General features: G+C 43.4%; 1 protein-coding gene and 1 long non-coding RNA gene across 4 annotated transcripts; one reads left to right on the top strand and one right to left on the bottom strand.

Annotated features, from left to right (window-relative positions):
• Positions 1–144: 144 nt before the first annotated feature.
• fhip1aa (FHF complex subunit HOOK interacting protein 1Aa) lies at positions 145–24,218 on the bottom strand. Of its 3 annotated transcripts, XM_061829471.1 has the most exons (13): positions 24,070–24,218; positions 17,724–17,785; positions 15,830–16,026; positions 11,528–12,205; positions 10,630–10,788; positions 10,461–10,547; positions 9,678–9,845; positions 8,717–8,796; positions 8,456–8,625; positions 6,603–7,436; positions 3,806–3,984; positions 2,672–2,792; positions 145–1,412 (listed from the first exon to the last, which is right to left on the bottom strand). In XM_061829471.1, exons 3-13 carry the CDS (start codon positions 15,932–15,934, stop codon positions 1,231–1,233), a joined length of 2,763 nt encoding a protein of 920 aa, XP_061685455.1. In that variant the 5' UTR covers positions 15,935–16,026; positions 17,724–17,785; positions 24,070–24,218; the 3' UTR covers positions 145–1,230. The 3 variants fall into 3 exon arrangements, with proteins under 3 accessions (XP_061685455.1, XP_061685456.1, XP_061685458.1); XM_061829472.1 differs by lacking the exon at positions 17,724–17,785; XM_061829474.1 differs by lacking the exons at positions 17,724–17,785; positions 24,070–24,218 and adding an exon at positions 16,165–16,235.
• Positions 3,864–8,838, top strand: LOC133505924 (uncharacterized). The gene is made up of 4 exons (XR_009796361.1): positions 3,864–4,003; positions 4,089–4,231; positions 8,449–8,621; positions 8,700–8,838. It is a non-coding gene; the product is annotated as an uncharacterized LOC133505924 (long non-coding RNA).
• Positions 24,219–26,847: the final 2,629 nt, after the last annotated feature.

Genomic DNA, 26,847 nt, shown 5'->3' with positions numbered 1-26,847 from the left:
TTTTTTAAAAAACGCAATGGACTGAGAACAATGCATATTAGAAAAATAAAAAAGTCTGTCGGGGAGAGGTTTACCAAAGATTAACATGTGGCCGCAACACGCTTCTGTGTATGTTGGAGACTTCCCCCCTGTCGTTCCCCCCCCCCCCCCCAACGCATTGTTTCAAAATGAGCCAACTTGGCATGATAAATACTTGTTCGGAATTTGAGATTGAGAAGAATAATTCCCACCTGAAATGAAGCGATCGCTACACAGGCGTGTGTGTATTTGGTTGGGCACCAACCATCACGTTTAATTGCTGAAATCCATCGATGTTTTCTCGTCTTTTCAGCTGATATTCCATAGAATGATCTCTTTGAATATCTGTCTCGTCTGTTGCGACAAGCAACAGCGCAAAAAGTCTCGGGCATTGTGAATATTGTGCTCCGGTTCAACGTCCCCCACACTGTCGAGCAGCTCTGTTTGACCGGCAACATGGCGGCGTGAAAATGGTGAGTGACGTCACGCGCACGAGCTCCATCCAAACTACCGGGCTTCTGAAATTCCTCTCTCAACACAACTCAAGTGTGAAATTAAACAGACTAAATATTGTATGAACCGCCCGCTTCCCAAAATGTTGCCCGAGAGCGAGCCCTTCGGAATATTGATTGATTGTGACGGGCGAATTGACACATCCAGTTTCTCCACCCACAACTTAGCTTTAAAAAAAAAAAAAAGGGGGGGGGGCGCTTTGTAACAGACACAATATCCTAACCCACATGCTAAACATAGCATAGCAAGGAACACTTAAATAACCCAACCACCTTACCCCACAATATTTTCTAATATTCTCCTTAATTTGCATAGTGAATACGATATGTACAAGTCATTAAATAGGCTGGCGTGGCAGAAGGAAGAGGAAATGTGGCTTCCCCCATAAAGACTAGGTACCAATAATAATAATAATAATAATAATAATAGAAACGCCGCTTCATGAGGTTTAAAATTAGAGACCGCACCCTTGCTCGACAATAAGTCCAGAGCTGTATTGCGCTTGCGGATGCTAACGTCGCTAAGGCTAGAGTCCAAAAAGGCCGCCCACCCTGAGACAATTGAATTAAAAGGGCCCGTAATCGCCTACAAAAGCTTCAATAAATACAAATATATATTTAACATCTCTTTGGTTGGTGGCCTGAAAAGATAGAAAAATAAAAAAAATAATGTCTTGAGTTTGCCGCCGAAGGAGTCGAATTACTCTTCCATGGGAATGTAAGACAAGATGGAGTGCTCTTGGGCAAGGGCGGCCAGTTCCTTGAGGAATTCGCTGAAGAGGACGGTGGCAAACACGTCGGTCCGCTCGGCGGAGATGGACCTGGGCTGCGGAGGCGGCGAGCTCTTCAGGATGCCGCCGCTTCGCACTCGATTGCTTCTGTCTGGGGGGGACAACCGGATGTGCATTAGGTACACCTGAACAATACACTATTGCACTTTTGATTACTTATTGCACAGTTAAAACACAGTTTTTGAAGGTAAGGAATATTTTCAATTTATTAACCCCCCCTACAATTTTTGAAATATATCACTTTATAAAAACAAGGTAATAGCAAAATTGAAACGAATGTAAAGGTGATTTAATGGCACATTTCAATTCAATCTACTGCTCCTTTTGGTGTGCTTGGAACTGTCGTCGTGGCCACCGGGGGCAGTAGAATGCTAGTCATGCATCCACACGCAAACAAATAGTTTAGACTCCTGGGAGTGATGCAATAAAACACTAATATTTGTCATTTTTCGGAGAGGATAACTGCATTCAAGGGAGTACTATATTTGTCTACATGTGTTGCGCCACTGCTTGTCTTATATCCGTTGTTTCTAAAACCGTGATTATTGATGCTAATCATTCACATGTCAACAGCATCAAAGACAAATGAAGTTTATTCACGTAAAGATCCTTATCTCCACGTGGTTCATTAAAATTGAAAAGTATTATTTCTCCATCCATTTTCTTCACCGCTTATCATCACGAGGGTCGGGGTGAAAAGTATTATTCCCAAATCAAACAATTAAAAAAAAAAAAATCAAGTATAACTTGAAAGTAGATCTGAATTAGTATAACAGAAACTGCGCAGTTTGTTATCCATCAGTTTTCTTTTGCTGCTTATCCTCACAAGAGTCGCGGAGAGTGCTGGAGCCTATCCCAGCTGTCAACGGGCAGGAGGCGGGGAACACCCTGAACTGGTCGCCAGCCAATCGCAGGGCACATTGAGACAGACACCTGCATTCGTAATCACACCTTGGGGCAATTTAGAGTGTCCAATTAATGTTGCATGATTTTGGGGTGTGGGAGGAAGCCGGAGTGCCCGGAGAAAACCCACGCAGGCACGGGGAGAACATGCAAACTCCACACAGGTGGAGCCGGGATCGAACCCGGGTTCTCAGAACTGTGAGGCCAACGCGTTACCAGCTGCGCCACTGTGCCGCCGTTGTTTCTTGTATATATATATATATATATTTATTTTCAGTGCGATGTTTCCATTTCCTGTAGAGCCCTTATGGGCGTCTCGCATGTTGCTCAAGGGTACCTCGGCAGTGCCATGATTACAAATGTACAAAGGTCCCGATTGCTTCAATCCCTGACGCACAAAAAACAAAAAAAAAAAGGGGTGGGGGGGTGGGGGCAAAGCTCCATCACCTGCTTCTCCGTAAAGGGTGTCCCTGGTCAGCAGCCAGTGCTGGGCGGCGACAATCAGCTCAGGGAAGTCCTGACTGCTTGCAGCCAGCTGCTCGATCTGGTTCTTCACCGTGGCCAGAACCTGAAAGGGGCCACTCATTCAGGTCCTCAATCGCATTTACGTCATCCGTGGACTCATCAACTGGCGTTAAAAGCTGACTTTCCGCAAGAGTCTTTCTCAAACCAGGTGGAAGGAATAAACCAATAGATTATTGAATTAATTGACAGCTACTTTTAAATCGTTAATCTTTTAAATTATAACTTGAACAGATTTCAATCGCTCAACAGCAAGTGTCCTGCAATTCCTGCAGTCGTCTGTAAAAGCCGACAGATTATCTTGTTTTTAGACATTTGCAAACATCTGCTTTGAGCAAAAGAATTTAACAGACAAATTCGATTAAGTGCATCATGATCAGTTAATATTTGTGCATTTTACACACTGCCAAATTTAAACGTGATACGGAAATGAACAAATAATTTGATTGTTAAGATGAATCAAATAAGCAAACCTAGTTGACCGCAATTCAAACTGTGAGGCCAATGGAAATTCCCCACACGGGGGAGGGCTCAGACCGTCGCACGCGGGAGAGGCAAAAGGATGGGGAAATTTCAGACTGGTGTGACGGTCTGAGCGCTCCCCCGTGCTGAAAAGTCCCCTCGGGATTAATCGGCATGCACGTCGAATTTTTGGAATTTTTGGACTTTTTCTACATCCGTGCCAGTCTGAAACGTCCCCATTTATTCATCTTCTTTCTTGAACAAGAATCAACACTTCTTTCTCCATTCTCTTCTTCTTCTTCTTCTTGTTCAAAGCTGGAACGTGCTTTCCAGTTGATCAATAAATAATACGTTCGCATTTGTTTCTGTATTCTTTCATTCGCCGTGTTCGGCTTTGTGAGACGTCCATAGCGAAATGCACTCGGAGCGAAAATGAAGAAGCATGGACGGGGGACGTTTTCAGACTGGCACAGATATTGAAAAAGTAAAAAAATGTAAAGAATTCTACACACATGCGCATTAATCCCAAGGAGACTTTTCAGCACGGGGAAGGGCTCAAACGGTACCACCGTGCGAAAATTTGGATGCGGGCGTCACCTGGTAGAGTGAGCGGACGGTGGGCTGGAAGACCAAGTTGGTGTTGAGGAGGAAGGAGCGCAGCAGAGGTTGAGGGTAAGCCGCCAGCTGCGCCAGGATGCCCGTCAGCAACAAGTTGACGTGCAGCGAGTTGGACAGCATGTTCTCCAGGCGCGACAGCAGGACGCTGACAAACGGACCTGTCCACGTTTCCACAGCGTAAAAATGATGCATTTACAGGAAAGACTTAAAACAATAGAGTGCTGAATTTGTTGTTTAAGCATCTTTATCCTGATTTTCACAGGGCCGTAGACTTTGTGTCGTTGTCAACCTTCACCAGAGACAACATGACTTCGTGGGTAACCCGATAGGAGCGAACGGGCCGGTGCCGCCCGTCTTTTGTCACACATGCCTGTGACATTCGGCTGGGACGTTATGTGGCCAAGGGTAAGTTGACCTGTGCTTATTTTTATGATTAAAGTCCCCAATAATCATTTTATTTTTATCCGAATTTGATTTGACATTGTAAGAGCTATCGAGTTTTGCATCTTCTCCCCGTGCCTGCGTGGGTTTCCTCCGGGCACTCCGGTTTCCTCCCACATCCCAAAAACATGCAGCATTTATGGGACACTCTAAATTGCCCCTCGGTGTGATTGTGAGTGCGGCGGTTTGTTTCAATGTGCCCTGCGATTGGCTGGCGACCAGTCCAGGGTGTACCCCGCCTCCTGCCCCTTGACAGCTGGGATAGGCTCCAGCACTCTCCGCGACCCTCGTGAGGATAAGCGACTAGGAAAAATGGATGGATGCGTGTAAGAGCCATCACCCCTGTTAGTACGTTTCATTCTTTTTGGCACATCCATCGGGACGCGGCCACAACACACGACAGCCGAGAGGTGGCACTTGTTATTCAAGTAATCGATCCTCATTTTATATAATTACTGATTTCTTTCTTTATTCCTTCAAATTTGACAGGCCTGTTAACGTTACTCTTCTCTGCGGTGTGTGGGATTTACTGCACGTGCCAATTTTTTGTTTGACGAAACAATATGGTTTGGCTAATCATTTAAACATCAAATTCGGTGTCATAATGAACTTGAAAACCTTGGAAAGTCCACTTGGCCTCTTTTTTTGGAGGGGCTTCCTTTGGTTTCCTCAAAGAGGAAATGATGTTAACATGTCTCTCATTTCTTGACGGCAAAAGTGCGAACAGTTGCAATTAATACTTTAAAAGGTGTGTTTGAATAAGTTAATTTTTTTTTTTTTATGGTCTCCATATAGCGCAGATTTTCACCTATTGCAGTTGGGTCTTGAACAGACTGCGATAAATGGGGTGGATTCACTTTATTGAAATATCCATCCATCGATTTTCTTAGCCGCTTATCCTCACAAGGGTCGTGGGGAATGCTGGAGCCTATCCCAGCTGTCAACGGGCAGGAGGCGGGGTACACCCTGAACTGGTTGCCAGCCAATCACAGGACACGTAGACAAACAACCAATCGCACTCACAGTCACGCCTACGGGCAATTTCGAGTGTTCAATTAATGTTGCACGTTTTTGGGATGTGGGAGGAAACCGGAGTTCCCGGACAAAACCCACCCAGGCACGGGGAGGACATGCAAACTCCACAAAGGTGGGTCTGGGATGGACCTCAGAACTGTGAGGCTAACGCTTTACCAGCTTACCCACCGTGCTATCGGTATTTAAATATAAGGACGATATTTATTATCTATTCATTATTTTTGTGTTTAGTCCATCAGTACATTTTGCAAATCTCTTTGGTGGCATCATTACTCTACATTCGTCACGTTGCATCATTTGCACATGCGTCGCTCAGTCGGCTTTTTACTGGTTTAGAATCTCTGTATTTTAGTGTTTGTTTATTTTTATTTTTTACCCCAAGATTTACTTTTCAAGCAGCCAGCCTCTTATGAGCTGCTTTAGGTTAATGTTATGTTGCCTCCTATATCTAAAATACAAAATTACCTTTTTGTACACTGTATTGTCTGTGCTTTCATCCTGGATCAAGCTGTGCCAAGGTGGAATTTTAAAATGACACACCATCTCATCCTGCACTTTCTACTTTGGTTTCAGGCCAGACCATTCCCTCTCGAAATAGAGAAAATCTCAGTTTAACCACTTTTTCTTCGATTATTCACCTACTCCGATAGTCATTGCATCTTAAAACAACAGCATTTCTTTTTTATCTTTCTCCGTTAATATCGAAAGTAAACATAAGCAGCACGTCTAGCTCGTCTTTGCTCTACGTTGCCCAGACTGTGTTGCTAACTAAAGCGGCGGTGGTGGGCGCTGTCTCATATATAAAACACATTGATGGGCTGCGTAAGTACTTTAACATTTGTAATTATGAGTGTACGTCTTTAAGGTAAACAAGGAAAAAGAGAGTGGCGGAGCAACGGTCGTTGTTAGAGAAGGTTCCGTGTGCTGCCTAAAAGAAACCAGTGGCTTCTTCTTTTCATTTTTTACAGTATGTACGTGAATTCTGCCATTGGATGAAACAGCCAGTCATCATTTTTTTTTTGTGCGCAATGCAGAATATCTGCAAAGAGACTGCATCAGCGGTGCACAGTTGCGCACGCGCACAGTTTAGAGGGAACATTGGCTGACATTTTTTTTTTTTTTTGGCACGCCATCCCGCGATCGACCAAGACTGCCTCAATCAAGCACCCCTGGACTTAAATGTATATTTTGTTATAGTGGCTAGTTTGTTGTCGTACAAGAACGGTTCAACTAATGGAGACAAAGTCCACGGATGATTCCGCTCCTGATTCTTAACTGAAGCTACAAGTCAGCAACTCACCTGTAAAAGGTGCCAAGTGACTCCTGGCGGTGCTACGAAAGGTCAAACCAAAGGGCAACTGCAGCTTCTCGGGCTCCGGCGTCTCCGCGCAGAAGGAAGCGAAGTCCATTTCCTCGTCCTCCGCCAGGCCGCCATCCTTTGCGTCTCCGTCACATTTCCCGGCTTTAGCGCCGGCGTCGCCGTCGAACGTCCGGATGAGCTCGTCGTACTGAGCCAGGAGGTCCTCGCCCGGGTCTGTGGGACTTTTAGCACCCTCGACCAGGTGCTTCTGAGGGAATCCGTTCTTCACGGGGTTGGGGTCTTTGCGTGGAGCCGCCTCGGCGGCTGCGGCGTCTTTCTTGGCCACCAGATCGTAGACCATGACATCATCCTGGAACTCGTTCTCCTCGACGTAAGAGCCCTTCACCAACAAAATGGCTGACTTTCTCATTTCCTCGATGTGTCTGGGGGGGTCAGCGGAAGGGGGCGGTACGGGCGGAAGTTTGGGCTCGTCGCTCAGCGGCGCGCACGCGTCGTAACTGTCGTCCCACTCCAGCTCCAGCTGGTTGGGCGGCGGTCGCCCGGGTCTGAGGTGCTGGGCCGCCGCGCCCCGCGGGGGTCTCGTCCTGAGCGCGGGTTCTTCCAGGACGCCCGGCTGGTATTTCTCCGGAGGGGGGTCCTCGCCGTCGTACGCGGCCGACCACACTCGGCACGCCCGCATGCAGGCGCCGATGCGCGCGTGGGCGTCGTCCAGGTAGTGGAGGTAGCTGACGTCCAAGTAGATCTCGGAGCCGATGGTGCACGAGGAGTTCCCGACGGGGTCGCCCTCCACAGAGACGCCGCCGTCCCTCTCAGCTGAAGCAAAATCGACAAGAATTCCAAGAAAACGTTGAGGGGAAATGTTGGACACGCAAACTGCTTTGCCAAAACACAGGACAATAAAAGTGGTTCAACCAAAATACAACAGAAACCATTTTTTATTCATTTGAATTAAAAAAAAAAAAAGACAAAAAAGTGAGAATATAAAAATGTGATTTCAATAAATTTTTTAAAATGATACAATTTAAAGTTGATAATTATACACCTGCATATCCTGAGAAGGGTTGCGTCAGGAAGGGCATCCGGCGTAAAAATTGGGCCAAACATATATGTGCGTTCATCTGAGATGACACGCTGTGGCGACCCCGAAAGGGACAAGCCGAAAGAAACTTTATATTTTGAAAAAAGAAAATGTTATGACTTAAATAATTGTTTATTAATACTTTCGATAATTAAATCATACAATAAGCAAATGTTTTATGAAACCTTAATTTCCTCCTAGCTTATTTTAATTAATATATAAATAATGGAACACAATTATAATATGGGGAACATTTAAATATAAATAATTAAAATAACCAGTCGTCTTGATATTTTGGAATTTCCACTGATTTCAAACTGAATATTAGCAAGTTTCTTTCGGCTTGTCCCTTTTGGGGTCGCCATAGCGTGTCATCTCAGATGAACGCACATATATGTTTGGCACAATTTTTACACCGGATGCCCTTCCTGACGCAACCCTTCTCAGGGAGTGGAGGCCCCCCCTGGGATACGAACCCACAACCCACTGAGCTACAGGGCCTCTCTAATTTCAATATGAATATTAAAAAGGATAAATGATGATGGGAAAAACATTTGAATATTTTTAAAATGTGTGCCTTTATTTTATCATTTTGAATACAAATATTTTTGTATTAATTTTGTCAACATTTAAAATAATATTACTATTGAACAATAACTGTTAATTTTTGTTTTTGGGGTGAACATTTTGCAATTGCTCATCTTTTAATGATCAATACTTATAAATATAAATATATACGTTAAAAAGTACTCACCTTTGGAGAAGAGGATGGACTCCAGCTGTCGGAGTGGCGGCGGGCTGCGGTCGGGCGAGCAGCAGGACGGCGTCAAGGCCAAGATCTTTGCCGCCGACGCCGAGTAGAAGTCGCGCTCCCTCACCACGCGCCGCTGACTCAGCATCATGTGATTGCACGGGATCAGGTACCTGGAGGAGTACGTGGTGCGTGCTCTAAAACACTCTCTTCATTGATTTTTTTTAAATCTTTATTTTGGATGAAGCGATGCTGGGAGTTCACCTGAGGATGAGCTGCAACATGACGTCTTCACAGTGCAAACCGATCAGAGTGCGGAAAAGCGCCAGCGACACGATGCCCAGCTGAAGAAACGCAAAAGAAGACATTTCAGCTGTACCTAATATTTTGTCCTGCGAGGGTTAGCTCACAAAATGTTCATATTTCAGATCAAAATGTAGGGCGGGGCTGCAGGGGGGAGGAATGTTTGATCTGTTGGTGTGTCATTGTTGACAGTTGGCAAACATTCGAAACGGCTGACTGGCAACAGGCCCAGCAAGTTGGCCTGGGTGTTGGCACGGCAACAGTTTACAACTAATGCGATGTAAATAGTTCAAAAGCTAATTGATCATAATACATCAAAATGTAATTTCATTCATTTTTATTACATAATGCAATATAATAATAAAGAAAAAGTAAAGAAGCGCCTTTATTTTTTAGCCATTTCACTGAAATAAGACCTTTTTTAATTGAATACAATATAACAAAAATATATTTACAGTATATATATATATATTTACAGAATATTTGAAATTTGCATTTCCAATAATAAACTGTAATGAAAGAGGTTTTTTTTATAAAGTCAGAAAATGTAACATAACTAAAGCTTTGGAAAGGTCATAATATGCATGATTTTTTTTTAATTTTAAATATTTTAATACAGTAATATTTTTATTAAGCCTTTACGCATATTTTACAGTAGTGTCTAGTGTAGTTTTCCAGGCTTTATTCAGCCAGGGCATCCATTTTTAATTAGAAAAACCTCATAGCACACCACAAACAAAACATGTAAAGTAAGTAAATGTTCAGTTGTTCTCAGTTGATTCCATGTGAAATCTTGGCCTGTCTATGATTTCATTCATTTTTGAAGCATCTAAGTTGAATTTGCTTTTGGGTATTATGGTGGTCGGAAATCACGGGTCTAGTGTCGGGTGCCGTCTGTCCCCGTCTGCCTTCGGCGGCGTACCTGGAAGGGTGTGTTGATCCGGCTGACCAGCGTGTCTAAAATGTGGACATTTTCGTGGCGGTGGAGCAGGATGAAGGACAGGAAGGTCTGCAGCAGGGCCGGCTCGCTGATGCTTCTCAGGAACAGGTCCAGGTACGCTGTGGTGGTCATCACCTCCTCCAGGGTCAGCTGCACGGCGGAACCAAATAAAGAAAAAAGAAAAACATTTACCGTAATTTCCGGCCTACAAGCCACGACTTTTTTCCACACGCTTTCAACTCTGTCGTTTATGCGGCGATGCAGCTAATTTGTGCATTTTTTTTTCTAACGGGCGCAAGGGGGGCACTCGAGCGAAAAAGGTAAGAGTGAGACCGGTGGAATATATGTGCCGAGGAAGTGACTTTTACCGGCCCGGTTAGCGCTGCGCTAGCGTTCGCGCTGTGCTAGCGTTCGCGCTGTGCTAGCGTGTTGGTGCTTTGTTACAGCCGTGTATCAGTGATTATATGCTGGTAAGTTTTATTTTCCTCGTACCTGCGTGGGTTTTCTCCGGGCACTCCGGTTTCCTCCCACCTCCCAAAAACACGCAACATTAATTGGACACTCTAAATTGCCCCTCGGTGTGATTGTGGGTGCAGCTGTTTGTCTCTATGTGCCCTGCGATTGGCTGGCAACCAGTTCAGGGTGTACCCCGCCTCCTTCCCGTTGACAGCTGGGATAGGCTCCAGCACTCCCCGCAACCCTCGTGAGGATAAGCGGCTAAGAAAATGGATGGATGGATGGATGGATGGATGGATGTGTATGAACCTTGTGGAGAGCGGGTGCAAGTACGGGCACGAGGAAACCATTGTAGATGTACCCCAGCAGCTGGTCTCTGATATCAGGGTGAGCCACCTGGGAAGCAAAGTTAGCAATGAGAATTAAAATTTTTTGTTTTAACGTTGAATTATGATTATTATTATTATTATTATCTTACCTGGATGACAGCATTGCAAAATTCCAGGGAGTTGAGAAACTGGACCAGGGGGGGCACGCGGATCCAGTCGTCCCTGTGCAGATAGTGCCACTCGTCACTGGGGGTTTCCAGCTTGGTGGGCAGCGACGAATAAAGGCCGCTGAGGCCCGTGGCGAGAACCTGAGGTCAAAGGGAAGATGATTATTTGTTCGGCTACAAATATTCACTTATTGGGGTTGGATGGAAGGCGATACAGTATTTTGGATCATAATACAATCATAAATGTCTGACACATAGTGCAAAGTGTGTATACAGCAGAAGATCATTTGTGAAGTCAGCTGTTCGCGGATATACATACGTATGTCTCAAAAGTTATCATTTAAAATAGAAACTCATCAATTTTTCATCAAACGTGACCAATTTAGCACTGTGAATTGTTAGCAAAATGCAAATTGCTGTTAGCAGTACCCAGAAATGTTCGTTTTGCTAATGCTAAAGGGTACCGTTAGCAATTAGCAATACAGCCTGTGGCATGAATCGGATTCCTCCCTCCTCTCTACAGTTAATTAATTCCGTGCAGTAAGAGAGCAGAAACACAAGCATTAGCGGCAGTTTATCCGCAGTCAGATTATCCTCGTGTAGCCGGCCAAGCCAAGCCCTTTTCATTCACCGTTGGCCATTGTTAACTCTGCAATGGTGGCAAAAGCTGCTCATTTTTCCTTCTATTCTGCCCCGTCTGACGCGGGATTAGCATCATTCAATAAACGCGAGACGCGTACCGTTCATTGCAGTACGGAAAGCGCTAAAGGCCCCTTCAGAGGATATTTATGAGGAAATATAATGAAGTATTAGCATTGGAAAAATGTGCATTTTTTTGCAACTTTTCAACCTGACAAAATGAAAAATTTGCCGCACTGACCGGACAGAAGAAGGTGTTCTCCGCCACGTGTCCGGCCACCCGCCGGTTCTCTGCCGACAAGGACATGATGAGCAGGAGGGCGTCTCGCGCCTGCTGCCCCACAGCGCCCTCGCGGTGGATGAAAGGGATGAGCAGCGAGAAGATGAGGAAGTTGGCCGCGCCCTGGTCCTCGCTGGTGTGGAAGAACAGCTCCAGGACGGACGGGTCCTTGGCCAGGACGCAGCAGAGCTGGTGCAGGAGGAGCACCAGCTGGGCCTCCACGGCGGGCTCCCCGCCCGATCCGGAGCACGCCGACAGCAGCATCATGAGCGGTCGCAGCACCGGTTTGTGGTGCAGGAGGGGTTGGCGCGACTGGCAGACCAGCATCTCGTACATCTTCAGCTGCTCCAGCTTCATGGCGTCGGTGAACTCGCGGCGCAGGCTCCAGACGAACAGGCGCTCCATCACGTTCTCCAGCACCACGAACTCCAGGATGGGGCCCATGGCCCCCGCCTTGCCGCAGTCCTCCTCCATCAGCAAGAAGAGCATGTGCTCCACGTAGTTCTGCACCGCGCTCGCCTCGTCGCCCGGCACGGGGCCGAAGCGCGGGCCGCCGCTCAGGCCCAGCGTGCCCGGCGAGGGCGCCGCGGCCGACGTGCCGCCGCGCAGGGGGTCGTGTTTTTCCAGGATCTTCACCACCTGTGAAGAAGAAACGTGACCTCAGGCTAATTGTCAAACTTCGGAGTACGAGTACAAGCGACGTAGTACTGGGCCCAAAATCCAGCCCGGGAATTTAGATGGAGAGGACCCTGGTACGCACAACTGAAAACCAAATTTGTGAATATGACTTATAATGCTGACAGTTTAATCATCAACGATATGATTACACACACACACACTGTCCTTTGTGTATGGATTGCTTCCTTCCCTTCAGTGTGCGTGACATGGAGAACCCCACCCCCAACCCCACCCCACCCCTCGCCCCCACCTTCCCCGACAATGGAGCCTCCTCAGTCGTGCACCTTTTGCTGTGGCAACAAACAAAGCAGGCACAACACAAGTGGGTCGATGGAAACGGGAGCCTCCTGGGAGCTCGGCCTCAGGGAACAAAACGTACGCAGGCGCAAGCGTTATTTCTGTCAGATGAGCGCACATCCTCTTTTTCCTGGACAGCTTCACTTTTCTTGGCACGGTCGCCATTTTGAAAGCAAGAGACCGACTCTCCGTTCACTGTCATTCAACTCTTCAGACATTTTTTTTTTCCCTTCCTCCACGGTTTGTTTGCTCAAATTTTAGATTAGATGTCACTGTTCAGGTTTTAGCTGTCATATCATTACAGCAGCAGGAGCGGACTGATTAATTACTTATTTGCGTTGTTAAATTAAGTCGTAAGCCAATCTGCGTTAGCCAAAATGCTATGGAAGAGGTATGGCACGGTGGCGCAGCTTGAAAGCGTTGGCCTCACAGTTCTGAGGACATGGGTTCAATCCCGGCCCTGCCTGTGTGGAGTTTGCATGTTCTCCCCGTGCCTGCCTGGGTTTTCTCCGGGCACTCCGATTTCCTCCCACATCCCAAAAACATGCAACATTTGTTGGAAATTAAATAATAACAACTGTGAGGCCAAAATTGCCCCTAGGTGTGACTATTGTCTATCTAGCTGAGAGAGGCTCCAGCAACCCTGCGACGCTTATGAGGATAAGCGGCGAAGAAAATGAATGAATGGATGTTAACATTGGAATAAATGGATTTTTAACAAACCTTTTCCATAATTTACTTGTGAAAAATTATGTTTGGGATATTTTTTAACTTATTTCAAGAGAGGGCACATGGAGACAGACACCAGTCGCACTCACACCTAGGGGCAATTTAGAGTGATTGATTAATGTTTTGGGGTGTGGAGAAAACCTGAGTGTCCGGAGAAAACCAACGCAGGCACAGGGGGAACATGCAAACTCCACACAGGTGGGGCCGGGATTGAACCCGGGACCTCAGAACTGTGAGGCCAATGCTTTCCATTTGATCCACCTTGTTGCCCATTTATGAACTACATCTAATGCAATTAAAGAACATTTCTGATTATGTCAACACTCTTTTCAACTTGAAGCTAAGATGAAAATCATTTACGTGTTCAATCATTGCTCTGTGTTAAATATAAAAGACACGAAACAAATCTTTTTTCAGTTAAGCACTGCTCCGTATTTGGTTTCTTATGAGACCAGTTTATTTGATCACCGTATTTTTGATTAAAATAGCTTTGTGATAAACATTTTAAAAAACTACATACAAAGTACTCTGTATTAACCATAAAATACACATCAAACAATTTAAATAGTATTTTCAGTTAAATCGCATTGTAATATTCACAAAGCTTTCTTTTTCTTTCTTTTTTTTTTGCATGAGCATCAACATTGAGTATAGTTCTACGTACAGTCATGCACATCTGGACTGAAAATGTCCAAGTTAGTGCCAAGAACGAAACAGTTCGAATTGCGGGCGTTTCCCCTTGGAAATTTTCGCCTGCAGTCCCTTGGAAAGATACAACTCGTGTGCATTGAATATCTTGGGACACGATCCACAAGGACTTTCAGGCTTACAAGCGGTACAAAATATTGTTTTGAAATACAAGGCAAGAGCGACATGTCTTCATTCACGTGGGTGTGGGTGCAGAACTGCTCGCGGGTCCCGCAGGGGTGGGCGGGCAAGCTGAGACAGACACGGCCACCCTGCCAAGATTCCACTGGCAGGAGGACCACGCGGCACTTTAGTGTTGCCGGGACACGGCCGGAGCGCTTTCCGCCGTCGCCGTAGCGACAAATATTTTTCAGCGGGCCTCGCCTCGATGACGGGACAGTGACACTTGACCCTCCCGCTCCGTGTCCCGGCAGAAATATCCGAAAGCTGCAATTATTCTCATCTTGTCAATCCGAACCCGGCGGACAGTGCCAGTTATTGAAGTACGGCACGGAATCTAGGTGGGGAAACGCTCGTTGTCAAAACAGGATTAATCAAATCGTAATTCTTTTTAGCACGCTATTGCCGATTACGCAACAAAAGTAAAAAAAATACACAGAAATTGGTGGAGATTCTCATTTATATGCGTTTTATGGAAAACATTTGTACCAGTTTGAGAAAGAAAATGTACCGTAATTCCCGGCCTACAGAGTGCACCTTGTTACAAGCATCACCGAGTACATTTGTAAAGGAAATACCATTTGGTACGTACATACGCCGCAGAGGTGTAAAAGCCGCAAGTGCCCACATTGAAACCAGCATTGAAACACGAGATATTTACACAGAAAGAGTTTAACATTAGCACCGTGCTAACGGTAACGGGGCCGGTTAAAATAAAACTTACCAGTAAATATTACTGAGACACACCAGTAACACAGAAGGAACACGCTAGGACAGCGCTAATGCCAGTGCAGCGCTAACAGGGCGGACCGGTGAAAGTCACTTCCTTGGCAGATATATTCCACCAGTCTCATTCTTACCTTTTCCGCTCGAGTGCCCCCTTGCGGCCGTTAGGAAAAAAAATGCACAAATTAGCCGCATCGCCGCATAAACTGCAGGGTTGAAAGCGTGTGGAAAAAAGTCGCGGTATATAGACAAATTACGGAAAATCCATAAATAGGTGAACATTGCAGAAAAAACAACACTTGAAGAGAAATTTTACCCGTCAATACTTAAATGGCTAAAAAAACAACTTATAATTAGGTGAAAAATTGGTTAATAATTCAGAATTTGGGCGCCACAATGATGCAACCGGTTAGACGGTTGGCCTCAAAATTACTGACATTTGCATCGGTATTAAAAAAAAAAAACGAAAAAAAACAAAAAAGGAATATCTCAAATTTGACCAAAAAAATAGGGACAAATAAAATCTCAAATTTTGATAAAAAATTGGTGAGAATTATGAAAAATGCTCAACAATTAAGCAATAGTTCCAACTCACGGAAAAATTGAAAACAAATTGTCCAGAACTACATCTGTGACCAAAAAAAAAAAAAAAAAAGAAAAATCCTGGTCAAAAATAAAAATAATTAAAATTCGACCCCAAAAATGTGTGATATTTTCACACGGTTAAAAACAAACAAACAAATAAATAAATAATGATTCTCCAATAAGAGCACCCATACACACCTGTTTGATTTGGGTCTAACTATTGGGAAAACTTAACTTCTTTTTACACTTGAAAACACAACTCGACCAATTTTACTTTTTGTCTTTGGTCACGTAAAAACTGATTTTGTGTTGTCATGTTGCTATTTCAAACAAAATACAATGTTTAACTTGCTTTGACGTTTGGCAGCTGTTGACACGTACCTGAGCCCAGTGGTTCTTGAACACGATCATGCACGTCTCTGGATCGGCCCCCCGGAGCACCATAGTCGGCGCGCCTTGGTTTCCGTTGGCGACCATGGATGCCATCGCGGCGACCGGTCTTTATGAGTCTTTCACCATGTCATAGGAGGCCGCCCCCGACTGCCGTAACCAAGGGAAACAGACCAACCGCGGAGGACCTGCAGGAGGCGGAAAACAAACTGTCATTGAAGGTTTTTCCTGAAGAAGGCGCGACATAACGTCGCGCGCTGTTCTTCCTCTGCCCCGCCGCGCTGGAGCTATGCTAGGCATGCAGGAACAATAACAGGAGAAGTCACATGACTGGGCGGAGGAGCCCACTTGCCGCCGAGCTGTCAGATTCCTTTTCGGAGTAGCTCGGAAGTCCCGAGAGGCTTTTAGCGTCGTACGTGCCGATTAGAGGAAAAAAACAAATCGTTTGCCGTGTGCACACGAGTACAGTAACTTTGCAGTTCAACCGGGAAAGTGGCCACAGTAATAATTGGCCGCAGAAAGTTATGGAGAAGGTTGTTTTGGAGGACATGACTGGAAAAGTAAAACAGCGATTCACTTTAACGACCCTGTTCAACCCGCTTCAGTAATTCTGGTCAAATTTACAGCAAGGGTACGCGTCTCGTCGCACTTGTCTTTCTGGAGAGCTGTCATGTAGTCGTGATGTCACATCATTGCGTAAAAAAAATGTCTCAAATCATGGAAACAAAGTTGACAAAAGGGTGATTTCACTGCATAAGATTTTATTTTTAAATAAATTCAATTTTATTCCTGTAAGACTAATATTTTATTGACGAATAAAAATATTATATCACTTAGATGTTCCAAAAACGTAGCTCTCAAACAAACTTTTCATTTCAAACATTTCTTGAAACATTATGAGTTTATTCTTAAAAAATTACTTCAACCTTGTTCACCTTTTGTCACATAATACATTTATTCTTGGAAAAAAATACAACTTATGTCTTGTTAAAAAAAAACAATATCATGACATATATAAATCTAACTTTATTTTAATATTTTCCTCTCTTGTGACTTACTTTCCCAATATATAAAATATATATATTTTTTGTATTATTTATAATTATTTTTTTGAAATATATAAAATTTTTTCTTATGACCTAATGAGTTTTCTTTCACAAAATTCACATTTTTTAAAACCGTTTGAGAAAACTAGGACTTTATTTTCGTAGTACATCACAAATACTACTGAATTCTTGTAAGGCTTAGACTTTTTTCACAACATTACAACATCCATCCCTCCATTTTCTTAACCACTTATCCTCACGAGCGTCGCGGGGAGTGCTGGAGCCTATCCCAACTGTCAACGGGCAGGAGGCGGGGTACACCCTGAACTGGTTGCCAGTCAATCGCAGGGCACATCGAGACAAACAGGCGCAGTCACAATCACACCTTGGGGCAATTTAGAGTGTCCAATTAATGTTGCATGTTTTGTGGGATGCGGGAGGAAACCGGAGCGCCCTGAGAAAACCCACGCAGGCACGGGGAGAACATGCAAAATCAACACAGGCGGGTCCGGGATCAAAACCGGGACCTCGGAACTGTGAGGCTTTACAGCTGATCCAGCTTGCCACCACATTACATTATTGTTAAAAAAATTTTTAAAAAACATTATTCCGATACATTGTTCCATTATGTAGACAATGCACACAGTACCCAAGGCTACATCGTGACATTAAGTGTCAGTGATTAACTATAAAGCTGTCACGACAGCACATCTCAGCCTTCCTAAACGTACCACGAGGCCCATTTTGAAATTCACGCAGCACACGTCCAAAACTTTGCCGTCTGCTTTTACTCAAAGACGGCCCGGAATGCCACGAAAGGAACGTTGCGGCGGCCTTACCTCATCATCTTCAAGAGGGATCACGAGGCTCAGCCGAACGAGATCTCCTCATCCGACACCGGCTAAATAAAAACAGAGAACGAGGGAGAGTTTGGGAAGCGTTTGCGTGCGGAGCGTGGGAGGCGAGGCATTCTTGGAAATGACTGGACGTGAGTAAGATGCTCCGAGAAACACGTGAACGCGAGAGGAGGAGAGACCGAGGAGCCAAAAGGGAGGAGATTCAAAAACAGGGGGTGAGAGAAAGTCCAGAGTAAAAGATGACGACTTCCACGTGTGCAGCGGGCGGAGCGTCCGTCCACCCCCCCAAATAAAAAAAAATATAAAAAAAATTGCAACGTCAGCGCTTCCTCATTGCTGCATTCCTTCAAGGTCCTCAACATTCCTGTCCGGGAAGACAATAAAAGTATTGTCCTGTCCAAATTAGCCCCACGGTGCAAAAACGCCGCTGCTGGAGAAGAGGGGGAGGGGGACGGGGGACGGGTCCCACGCCGTGCGTCGCGGGAATCGCATCACGCCGTCATGTGAGATGACGTCCACGATCGTGTTAAAATAAACACAGTGGACAAGTGGGTCAGCGGCAACCGGGATAAATCTTTCTTGGAAAATGCGGTTGACTGGCTCAAAAAAAGAGACGGACCGTTCTTTGGCCTCCTGAGTGGCAGCCCTCAATTTTGGGCTATTTTTAAAAAAATCATTACCAAATGACTATATGTGGCACAGTGGATCAGCTGGTAAAGCGTTGGCCTCACAGTTCTGAGGGTTCGGGTTCAAACACGGACCCGCCTGTGTGGATTTTCCATGTTCTCCCTGTGACTGCGTGGGTTTTCCCCGGGCACTCCGGTTTCCTCCCACATCCCAAAACCATGCAACATGAATTGGACACTCTAAATTGCCCCTAGGTGTGATTGTGAGTGTGATTGTTGTCTGTGTCGATGTGCCCTGCGATTGGCTGGCAACCAGTTCAGGGTGTTCCCTCCCTCCTGCCCATTGACAGCTGGGATAGGCTCCAGCCCTCCCTCCGACCCTTGTGAGGATAAGCAGCAAAAGAAAATGGATGGATGGATGACTATGTGTGAAATGAAATACTAATTCAGAAACTAGATCATATGAAAAATGCATTGTTTAAAAAGCGTCATTAATATTCTCAGAGTGTTACAAAATCAATTGTAAAATACAAATAAGGTGAAGTAAGTCAGACTTTAATTTGTTATGGAAATGAATGGAAAGGGCATGATTGTGTGTTTTCCTCCCAAAACAAACTAAATATTTTGGTGTGCGGACCTTCGCAACCTGGGGGGTAGACACAACTTCTTTCAGATCAACAGTACAAAGCAAAGGTGCAAAAAAGTGTAATCTTCAATTGAGTGGCAATGAACGGCTTGAAGCCTCTTTTGGGAAAAATATTTTGTATTCATATCTGACAAGGGCAGCACACCGTGGCTGACAAGCTATCGCTTGTTGTGAAGTGATTTTGAGTCACTTTGAGCGCACAAGTCAAAGCAATAAATAAACAAATAGACCTAGTATTGGCTCATATCGCAAATGTCTATAATTTGGAGTTTTCCCAAAACCCTAATGTGCTTTTGGAATCACCCAAACCAATTTCTAGTCTTCAACTAACCCTAACTAGCATGTTATAGTCAAAAGTGAAGACAATTTTCACAACAATCTGCTTTTTTTATAAATAACAAATTCCTTACCAAGTACACCAACTGCAGATGTCTCAATTTTTTTTGCCCTGTGTTGTGAGCCAAGTTGACGTACGAGTAAAGTAAACTGTGTTAAAAGCAAATTTAGCAGCCAATTCATTAAACTGATACGTCAAAGCACCAGTGCAGAGTCTTCAATGGACCCGATTGTTGTTTTCTCCAGTTTAGCTGCCGACAAGTCCCAAACAACAACAAAAATGATAAGCCCAGGCCAAGCACTGCAAAGATTAAAAAAATAAGAATCAAAAGAAGGAGCCCTGAGGGAAGTTTGGTGATTCAAGCCGCTGTCAGCGCTCCCACAGGTTTTTACTCGCTCAGGTGTGCTACGTATGCCCAAATAGTTCGCAGCAGCACACCCAAATCTCTCTTTATACTGACAAAATAAAAGTTTTTATTTATCTGTGGCTCAGAGGAAGTACAGTATTGACGAGAGTCCAGGCGGTTGCTATAGCGACACGCAGGCTAACCAAGGCGAGAGCTCCTGATAAAATATTTAAAGCCGTACGTGAAGTCGCTGCAAGGCCGCCGCTCAATAACACAGCAGGAAGGGAAAACTACATAGCTACACTACGTTATGCTGAAACTTCACATGATAACAGTCGCTGTGATTTGACAGGCACGTATGTGCCCGCGCGCCATCGCACTCGCTAATCTGCACAGTCGAGCACGAAAAAATCCCGCACGTAAAATTTGTCACGAGTTGAAATACATAGATATCGAAAGACGTCGCTTATTTTGTGTAGTCCTGACCAATGTTCCCTCTGAGCTGCGCCACTGTGAAATGGGCCTTTCCGGCCTGTCACTCACTCGTACAATAATAGCCAATCAGATGGCCGCATTGTCTTAACCCCTGGCTTGACACGCCCCTCTCGCCGTATTGTCCCACAACCAATGTTGGTTGACAGTAGCGTGCGCTTGGAAAAGTTCATGTTACGAAGAAAATGGTCCTCAGATGCGCTTGGGGAACGTGCAATTCTGCTGAACGATATCCTGCTAGGTTACAAGGGGCCCGCTTGATTCATGTTCCAAAGCCTAAAACACAGTTCACGAAGTGTCTACGATGGATTAAGGCTCGCGGAAGAGCGCACGTTCAACTAAATGTGGACAATATCAACAAACACAAGGGTGTAAGTTCCAAGGTAAGTGAGGGAGAAGTATCAATGAGTATAGTATCAATGATATTACTCGTGATCTTTCCAAGTAAAAAGTACTCACCCTGCTTTACATGCACAGTACGATTCCACTATTTTATCCTGTCGGATTTCAATATGAAATTTGTGAGGCTTCAAACTTTTTTGCATCGATCGTCAACGTTTCGCTGTAACTCTGACATTGGGTCCTGTTCCATCCAAAATTTGAATTCCGTGTACATATCTTTGCGTGAAATGGTTGAGACCTCTCTGTAGAACTCTCTTGGACAACAGCTAGGACGCCTCTCATCTTGCGCTAACATTAGCCTCGGCCCGGCTCTGCTGGTACCCACTTTTCCGCACTGGAGATGTGGTGTCGCAGCACAAACTAGCTCAGTTACCATTTTTAAATTATTACCGTCTTGTTACTATCTCCTTCACCTTGACAATAGTGCAGATATGCAAAAGAGTGAGATAATAAAGGTGAATTATTTTGACATGTACAAGACGAGAATTTGAAGCAACAAGTTACAAGGCAACTCTTTCCTGTTGTGAAATTGAATGTTAACATTCTACGCATTTTAATATTATTACATATTATATTATCTACCCCTGAACCCCCTCCAAAAAATTGAAACCTAACAAATTTTAGGCCGCATACTAATCTGTGAAATAAAGAAGAATCTGAAAATGTTTCAAGGACTGCAAGAAATGAGCTCATTGGAGCTGCGGGCTCGCTATCTCGACACACAAATTGAGATTTTGTATGAACACAATGCTGGAATGCAATGACATCACCCAGACTTCCATGTTTCTATGAGGGTGGGTGTACAATAGGCTTCTGTCTGGCTTACAAATCTCATCCCGGGTGTGTTTGCATGACGTCTTCCTCGCTGATTAAGAAAAAAAAAATGGAAAAAAACTAATGGCGATGAGAGGGGGAAGATGGTGGTTTACTGATTTTAGTCACACAAACAAGTCGTGGAACAGCGTTTGAGGCGTGAAATGTTGACTCACGGTCAAATATTTGCTTTATCGTGTTTAAAAATGAACCAGTCGGACTGATTTTTTATTTGTTTATCCAATTTTTTACCTCCAATGCGTTTTTCTTTGCACTTGTTAGCTACACCAATTTTCGTGGTTCACGTTAAAATGTCGTAACCGGTAGAGAATAAAAATTTTCTGATGTAACTTCTCTACATTTTAATGTCTATCCATCCATCTTCTTAGCTGCTTATCCTCACAAGGGTCGCGGGAGTGCGGGAGCCTATCCCAGCTGTCAACAGGCACTAGGCGGGGTACACCCTGAATTATCTGTCAGCCAATTGCATGGCACATGGAAGCAGATGACAGTCGCACCCACATTCACACCTACGAGCAATTTAGAGTCACCAATCATTGCATGTTTTTGAGATGTGGGAGGAAACCAGAGTGCCCAAAGAAAACCCACGTAGGCACGTGGAGAACATGCAAACTCCACACAAGCGGGGCCGGGATTTGAACCCGGGTCCTCAGAACTGTGAGGTAGAAAACACTCTAATCAGTTATTCAATGCGAGGCACATTTTAATGTGTTTTTTTCTAAATAAGATTTCCAAATGAAGGGTTAAAATCGGTCCAATAAATCAAATGTCCCAAAAAAATATTAATTTATCATATTACACAAGCGGTTATAAAGCATCTGGGGTCATCGACTGGCTGTGGGAAGGGAGGGAGCTGGGGGCTAATCCCAAACTCGGGACAACTCGGGACACAGCTGATCCGGTCAGCGGCATCTGCTTTGCCAAAGCTTTTTTTTTTTTCCATGTACAATCCAAATATTAATCAGCGCTTTGTTTTGTAACACTTATTATAAACAAAGAAGCAGACACAAGGGTACATTAATGAACAAAAGCTGCATTGTGTATTTATATCAACTAGCAGGTTGCGTCTTTATAAATATAATAATATTTTTTCTTGGAAATATCATTGCATATGCATTTTTAATTTTATTTTCATCCCTCCCATTTTTTTGTCTTTTATCATTTATTTTAAACTTTTTGTCATTTTCTCTTGCAGTTGTATATATTATTTTCACAACCATTCAATATATTTTTCCCTCCACAATTTTGTAATTACATTAGAAACTGCAGATATGTATTTAGAATTTATTTTTTAAGTTTATGCCGCCTGTATTTCCAATATGTGTAATAACACCTAAAGCAACAGTGAATTGAGCTGAATGACAACGTAGCGCAGCAATATATCATATAGATATCACAAAACTCTGGCATCTATCCATTCATCCTTTTTCCTACCCGCTTAACCTCACAAGGTTCGCGGGATTGCTGGAGCCTAACCCAGCTGTCAACGGACAGGAGGCGGGGTACACCCTCAACTGGTTGCCAGCCAATCGCAGAAAACTCAGGAATATATGCATTTATTATTTTTCCTTTGTGAAAAAAAAAGTATACACATTTATATACAGGGTGTCCCAAAAATGTATACATACTTTAAATAATGATATTTCTAAATTCTTTGACATGTCAAAAATCATTTGAATTGTAATGAACATTAAGTTAACAAATATTTAAAGTGTGTACATTTTTTAGACACCCTGTATATATATTTATATCTACAATGCATGTAGTATACAGCTCACAAGTGGCCAATGTGGGCACGCTCGAAGGCGCCACACAATTAATGCATAAAATTTTCAGGTTTTATATTCTATTTAATTATGTTTTTTAAAATAAAGTACAACACTGAAGCGCGCTATGTTTACAAAATGAAAAATGGTCTTTTATAAGGAGCTGGAACAGATTCATGGCATTTCCATTCATTTCAATAGAGAAAGACGATTTGAGAAGGTTTTTGCGTTCCGGAACAAATTAAACTACCATGTCAAGGCACCACTTTACTGTAGGTGTGTTTGCGAAATGACAAGGGTTCTGTACATGTATTGGTTTTAACAAGCACGTGCTAATGTCAGCAGCGTGAGGGCTCCAGAGCAGTCATGGAATGACATCCACTGTGACGTCATAAGGCAACCCAACACCATCACAGCTGATATTCGAGCTCCGGGAGCCTTCAAATCAATGGAATTAGTGACGCATGTTGACATATACTGCGAATTACAATTAACAACATTAATATCTTAAGGGGAAATGAAATTTTGAAGGTTTTAGAGTGTATTATGATTAGTTTAAGGAGTGTCCACTATGAAGACCATTCAAAGAATGTCTTCATGATGGTAAAAAAAAATAAAATAATGGTGACACCAATTCAGAGGATGCGTTCGGAGCAATAATAAAGAGAAAGGAATTTGTTGTTGTATTAGCAATGGTAAACCGAGCCAAGTCTAGCTAACTAGCGATCAACCCAAACACACACGCGTGTCAATCACAGCCGCGCATGCGCAGACGATCACCTACGCGCACTGCCAAGACAAACCCGAAAAGTCACCGCGAGAGAAACAAAAACAAAAAAAGAACAAGAACCGCAGGCACAGTTTTTGTGTCTTTCTTACCGTGTGATGCCGACAGATACTCGGGCCACGTCGGTCCACAACGCAGATATATGTAAGTCTTTTAAATGCCGAGGTTTGGGAAGTCTTGACGTGGTTGAGATCCCGGCCAAATGAAGCGTTTGGAGGGCTGCATAGGTAAAACCAGTCAAGCCCCGCCCACTCGGACGATTAAGGTCTCAAGGCGTTGCCTCAGATTTGTCCTGAAAACGACACCACTCTATATTGTATCAGTTAACTTATTTTAATTATGATGAAGCTTCCATAATGTGCCACTGTGGCGTGGTTTTATGGAATCCATAATCAGTCAAAAACGCTCTCCGAAGAGATGCTATAAAATGCACTAGTTGTCAAAGGTCTCCCTCTGTCGGACAAAGACGTTACTGCGCGAGAAAAGCCAACCATCCGTTGGTTTTCCAAGCCGCCTATCCTCACAAGGGCCATTCTACATGAAACAGAAACCAATAAAATATAACCTGTTATCAATTGCCTTGGTTGCCTGAATAAATAAATGAAGGTTAAATAAATATATACAATATTACAAGTATAAGGTATTGGATGATCTGATAATGTATCGAACGGTATATGGATAATGTATGACATGTTTTTAGATGATATGATACTATGATGTGAAAGGACATGGTATTGTACAATGTGTAAAATGTGATATGATGGAATATGCTATGATTGCATATGCATAATATGGCATTTTATGTTAGTGTATGATGTGATAAGACACGGTCAATCGGGTATGCTATGATATGGTATGGCATTATATATGTATAAACATAAAGAGTGCCTTTCATCCAGTGAAGTCCCCCACCCCCCCTCATTTCAGTGGGGAGTGTGGGTCCACGTTGACCCCCCATCAGAATCCCACCCACACAAAGTGCTGCAGTCAGCTGGACCACTCTGACCACCGTGGAAACAGCATCACACGCACACACGCTCTCAGCAGCCTGCACACTTTTTAAAAAAAAAACAACAACAATAATTTCACCTTTTTTAATGACTTTTTTTAATTGTTCTTCATTGTTTTCACTGATCATGGCTGAAGTGAGGCATAGAGAAGAAGCGGAGGAGCGTTCTGAGCTTCACCGTGTCATCGACCCAGCAACAGGTACGTTTATACAGTGTCAGGGGTGCCTTGAGATATGAGTGAGCAAACTTATGAGTTTTTTGACCTGCGAGCTGTCATTCGTTCTTTTTTGTTTTTGAAATTTGCTGGACTAGCATTTTTTGCTTCGAGCTGTTTAATGCCGCTCCCAGGTGAAGTTTACTGTTATACTAAACATAAAACAAAGACAAGAACATCTTGTGTCTTTTTTTTAAACAACATACACTATCTTTGCTTCACGGAAAGTCTGTTTAGCGTCATGCTAGCAAACAATGCAAAATCCTACTGACTTGTTAACAGTTAGTCATTCAAATATTATTTATACTTGATGAAAAATGACCAGTATTACAGCATATTATGAGAGCGCTTACAGTAGCAGTGCTATTTGTCTTTGTTTGTGTCTGTGCGACTATACGGTATTATACTGCCTCCCGGTGGCCAAAGCTGGCCCACCAGAAGGAGCAGCCCGATCAATTGGATTGCAGCATAAAATTACCATGCACAAACTAAGTAATTATTTTATTATGTCATTATTCAACGTCTTTACAACGTACAGTAGTCCAGAGTGCCATTCGTGTGTATTTATTCGGTTGTATACCGTGAGTTTAAGTTTAAGGAGGCAGCCAGATGGCTTGTTGTGCAGCTGCTGTGCGCCTGTTGTGGTCCAAAGCACGTATACGATGTCAGCATGTGTCGGGGTGGCACAGACGCAGCTGTGACGGGAAAAAAAGAAATATTCTGCTGACCTCCGCGGCTTCACGGACCACGTGTGCTAGTGTCCAGTCACACATAAACATCTCGACGTGTGAATACAATGTGACTCTTTTTTTTTTTTTTTTTTGATCTTTTGGAAGATGAGGAATGAGAAATGGTCGTCGTACCGGGGTTGATTCGGGGGAAGCTGAGCGGAATCTTGTTTATGTTTAGGGATGGGGAAATTTAATTACATTTTTTTAAGTGGTGAAAGCTTCAGGATTGTTATTGGTTCTTTGGGGTCAATTTTTGCCATTTTTAAAATGAAATTTCAATGTTTTTTTTTCAGGGGGTGATTTTTGCCAAATTTAGTCAGGTGATGTATGGTTATTTTGAAATTCAGTCGTATTGATACATTTTATACATGGCGGCTTTTTCAACTTTCATTGATTTGTTTTCAAGGTAGAGTTTTTGTAAAATTCATGTCAAAATTTTATTTCAAATATTCTTTTTACCAGGTGCAATTTTTACTCGAACTAAAATCTTCTTGTGTTTTTAGGATTCTATTTTTTGTTTTGAAATTTGTGTTCATTCTTTTGTATCAACTTCAATTATTTGTTTTTGCCACCTAAAACTTTTACCTACATTTTTTCAAATGGCAAGAATATTCTTTCACATCGAAACTTCTCGGATATGCGTATCAAATTTTGAGGAATATTTTTTTTTTTGCAGATGTAAATATTGCCTAGGTTTTATGAAATTTTTAAGGATAATTTGGAGGATGATATCCCTGAATAATTGTAATCTAATTTCCTGTATTTTATGTACATAGTTTTTATAATATATATAGTACTTATTTTAATTTTTTTATTTTTACTTGAATATTAATTCATAATTTTCTACAATATTTTTGGACTACTACTTGATTTAATTCGTTAAATATTATTCTTGGGAAACCCTCGTTTGATGGT

This window comes from Syngnathoides biaculeatus, chromosome 9, assembly GCF_019802595.1.
Source record: "Syngnathoides biaculeatus isolate LvHL_M chromosome 9, ASM1980259v1, whole genome shotgun sequence".
NCBI lineage: Eukaryota > Metazoa > Chordata > Actinopteri > Syngnathiformes > Syngnathidae > Syngnathoides > Syngnathoides biaculeatus.
This window is presented reverse-complemented; position numbering and strand designations above follow the sequence as displayed.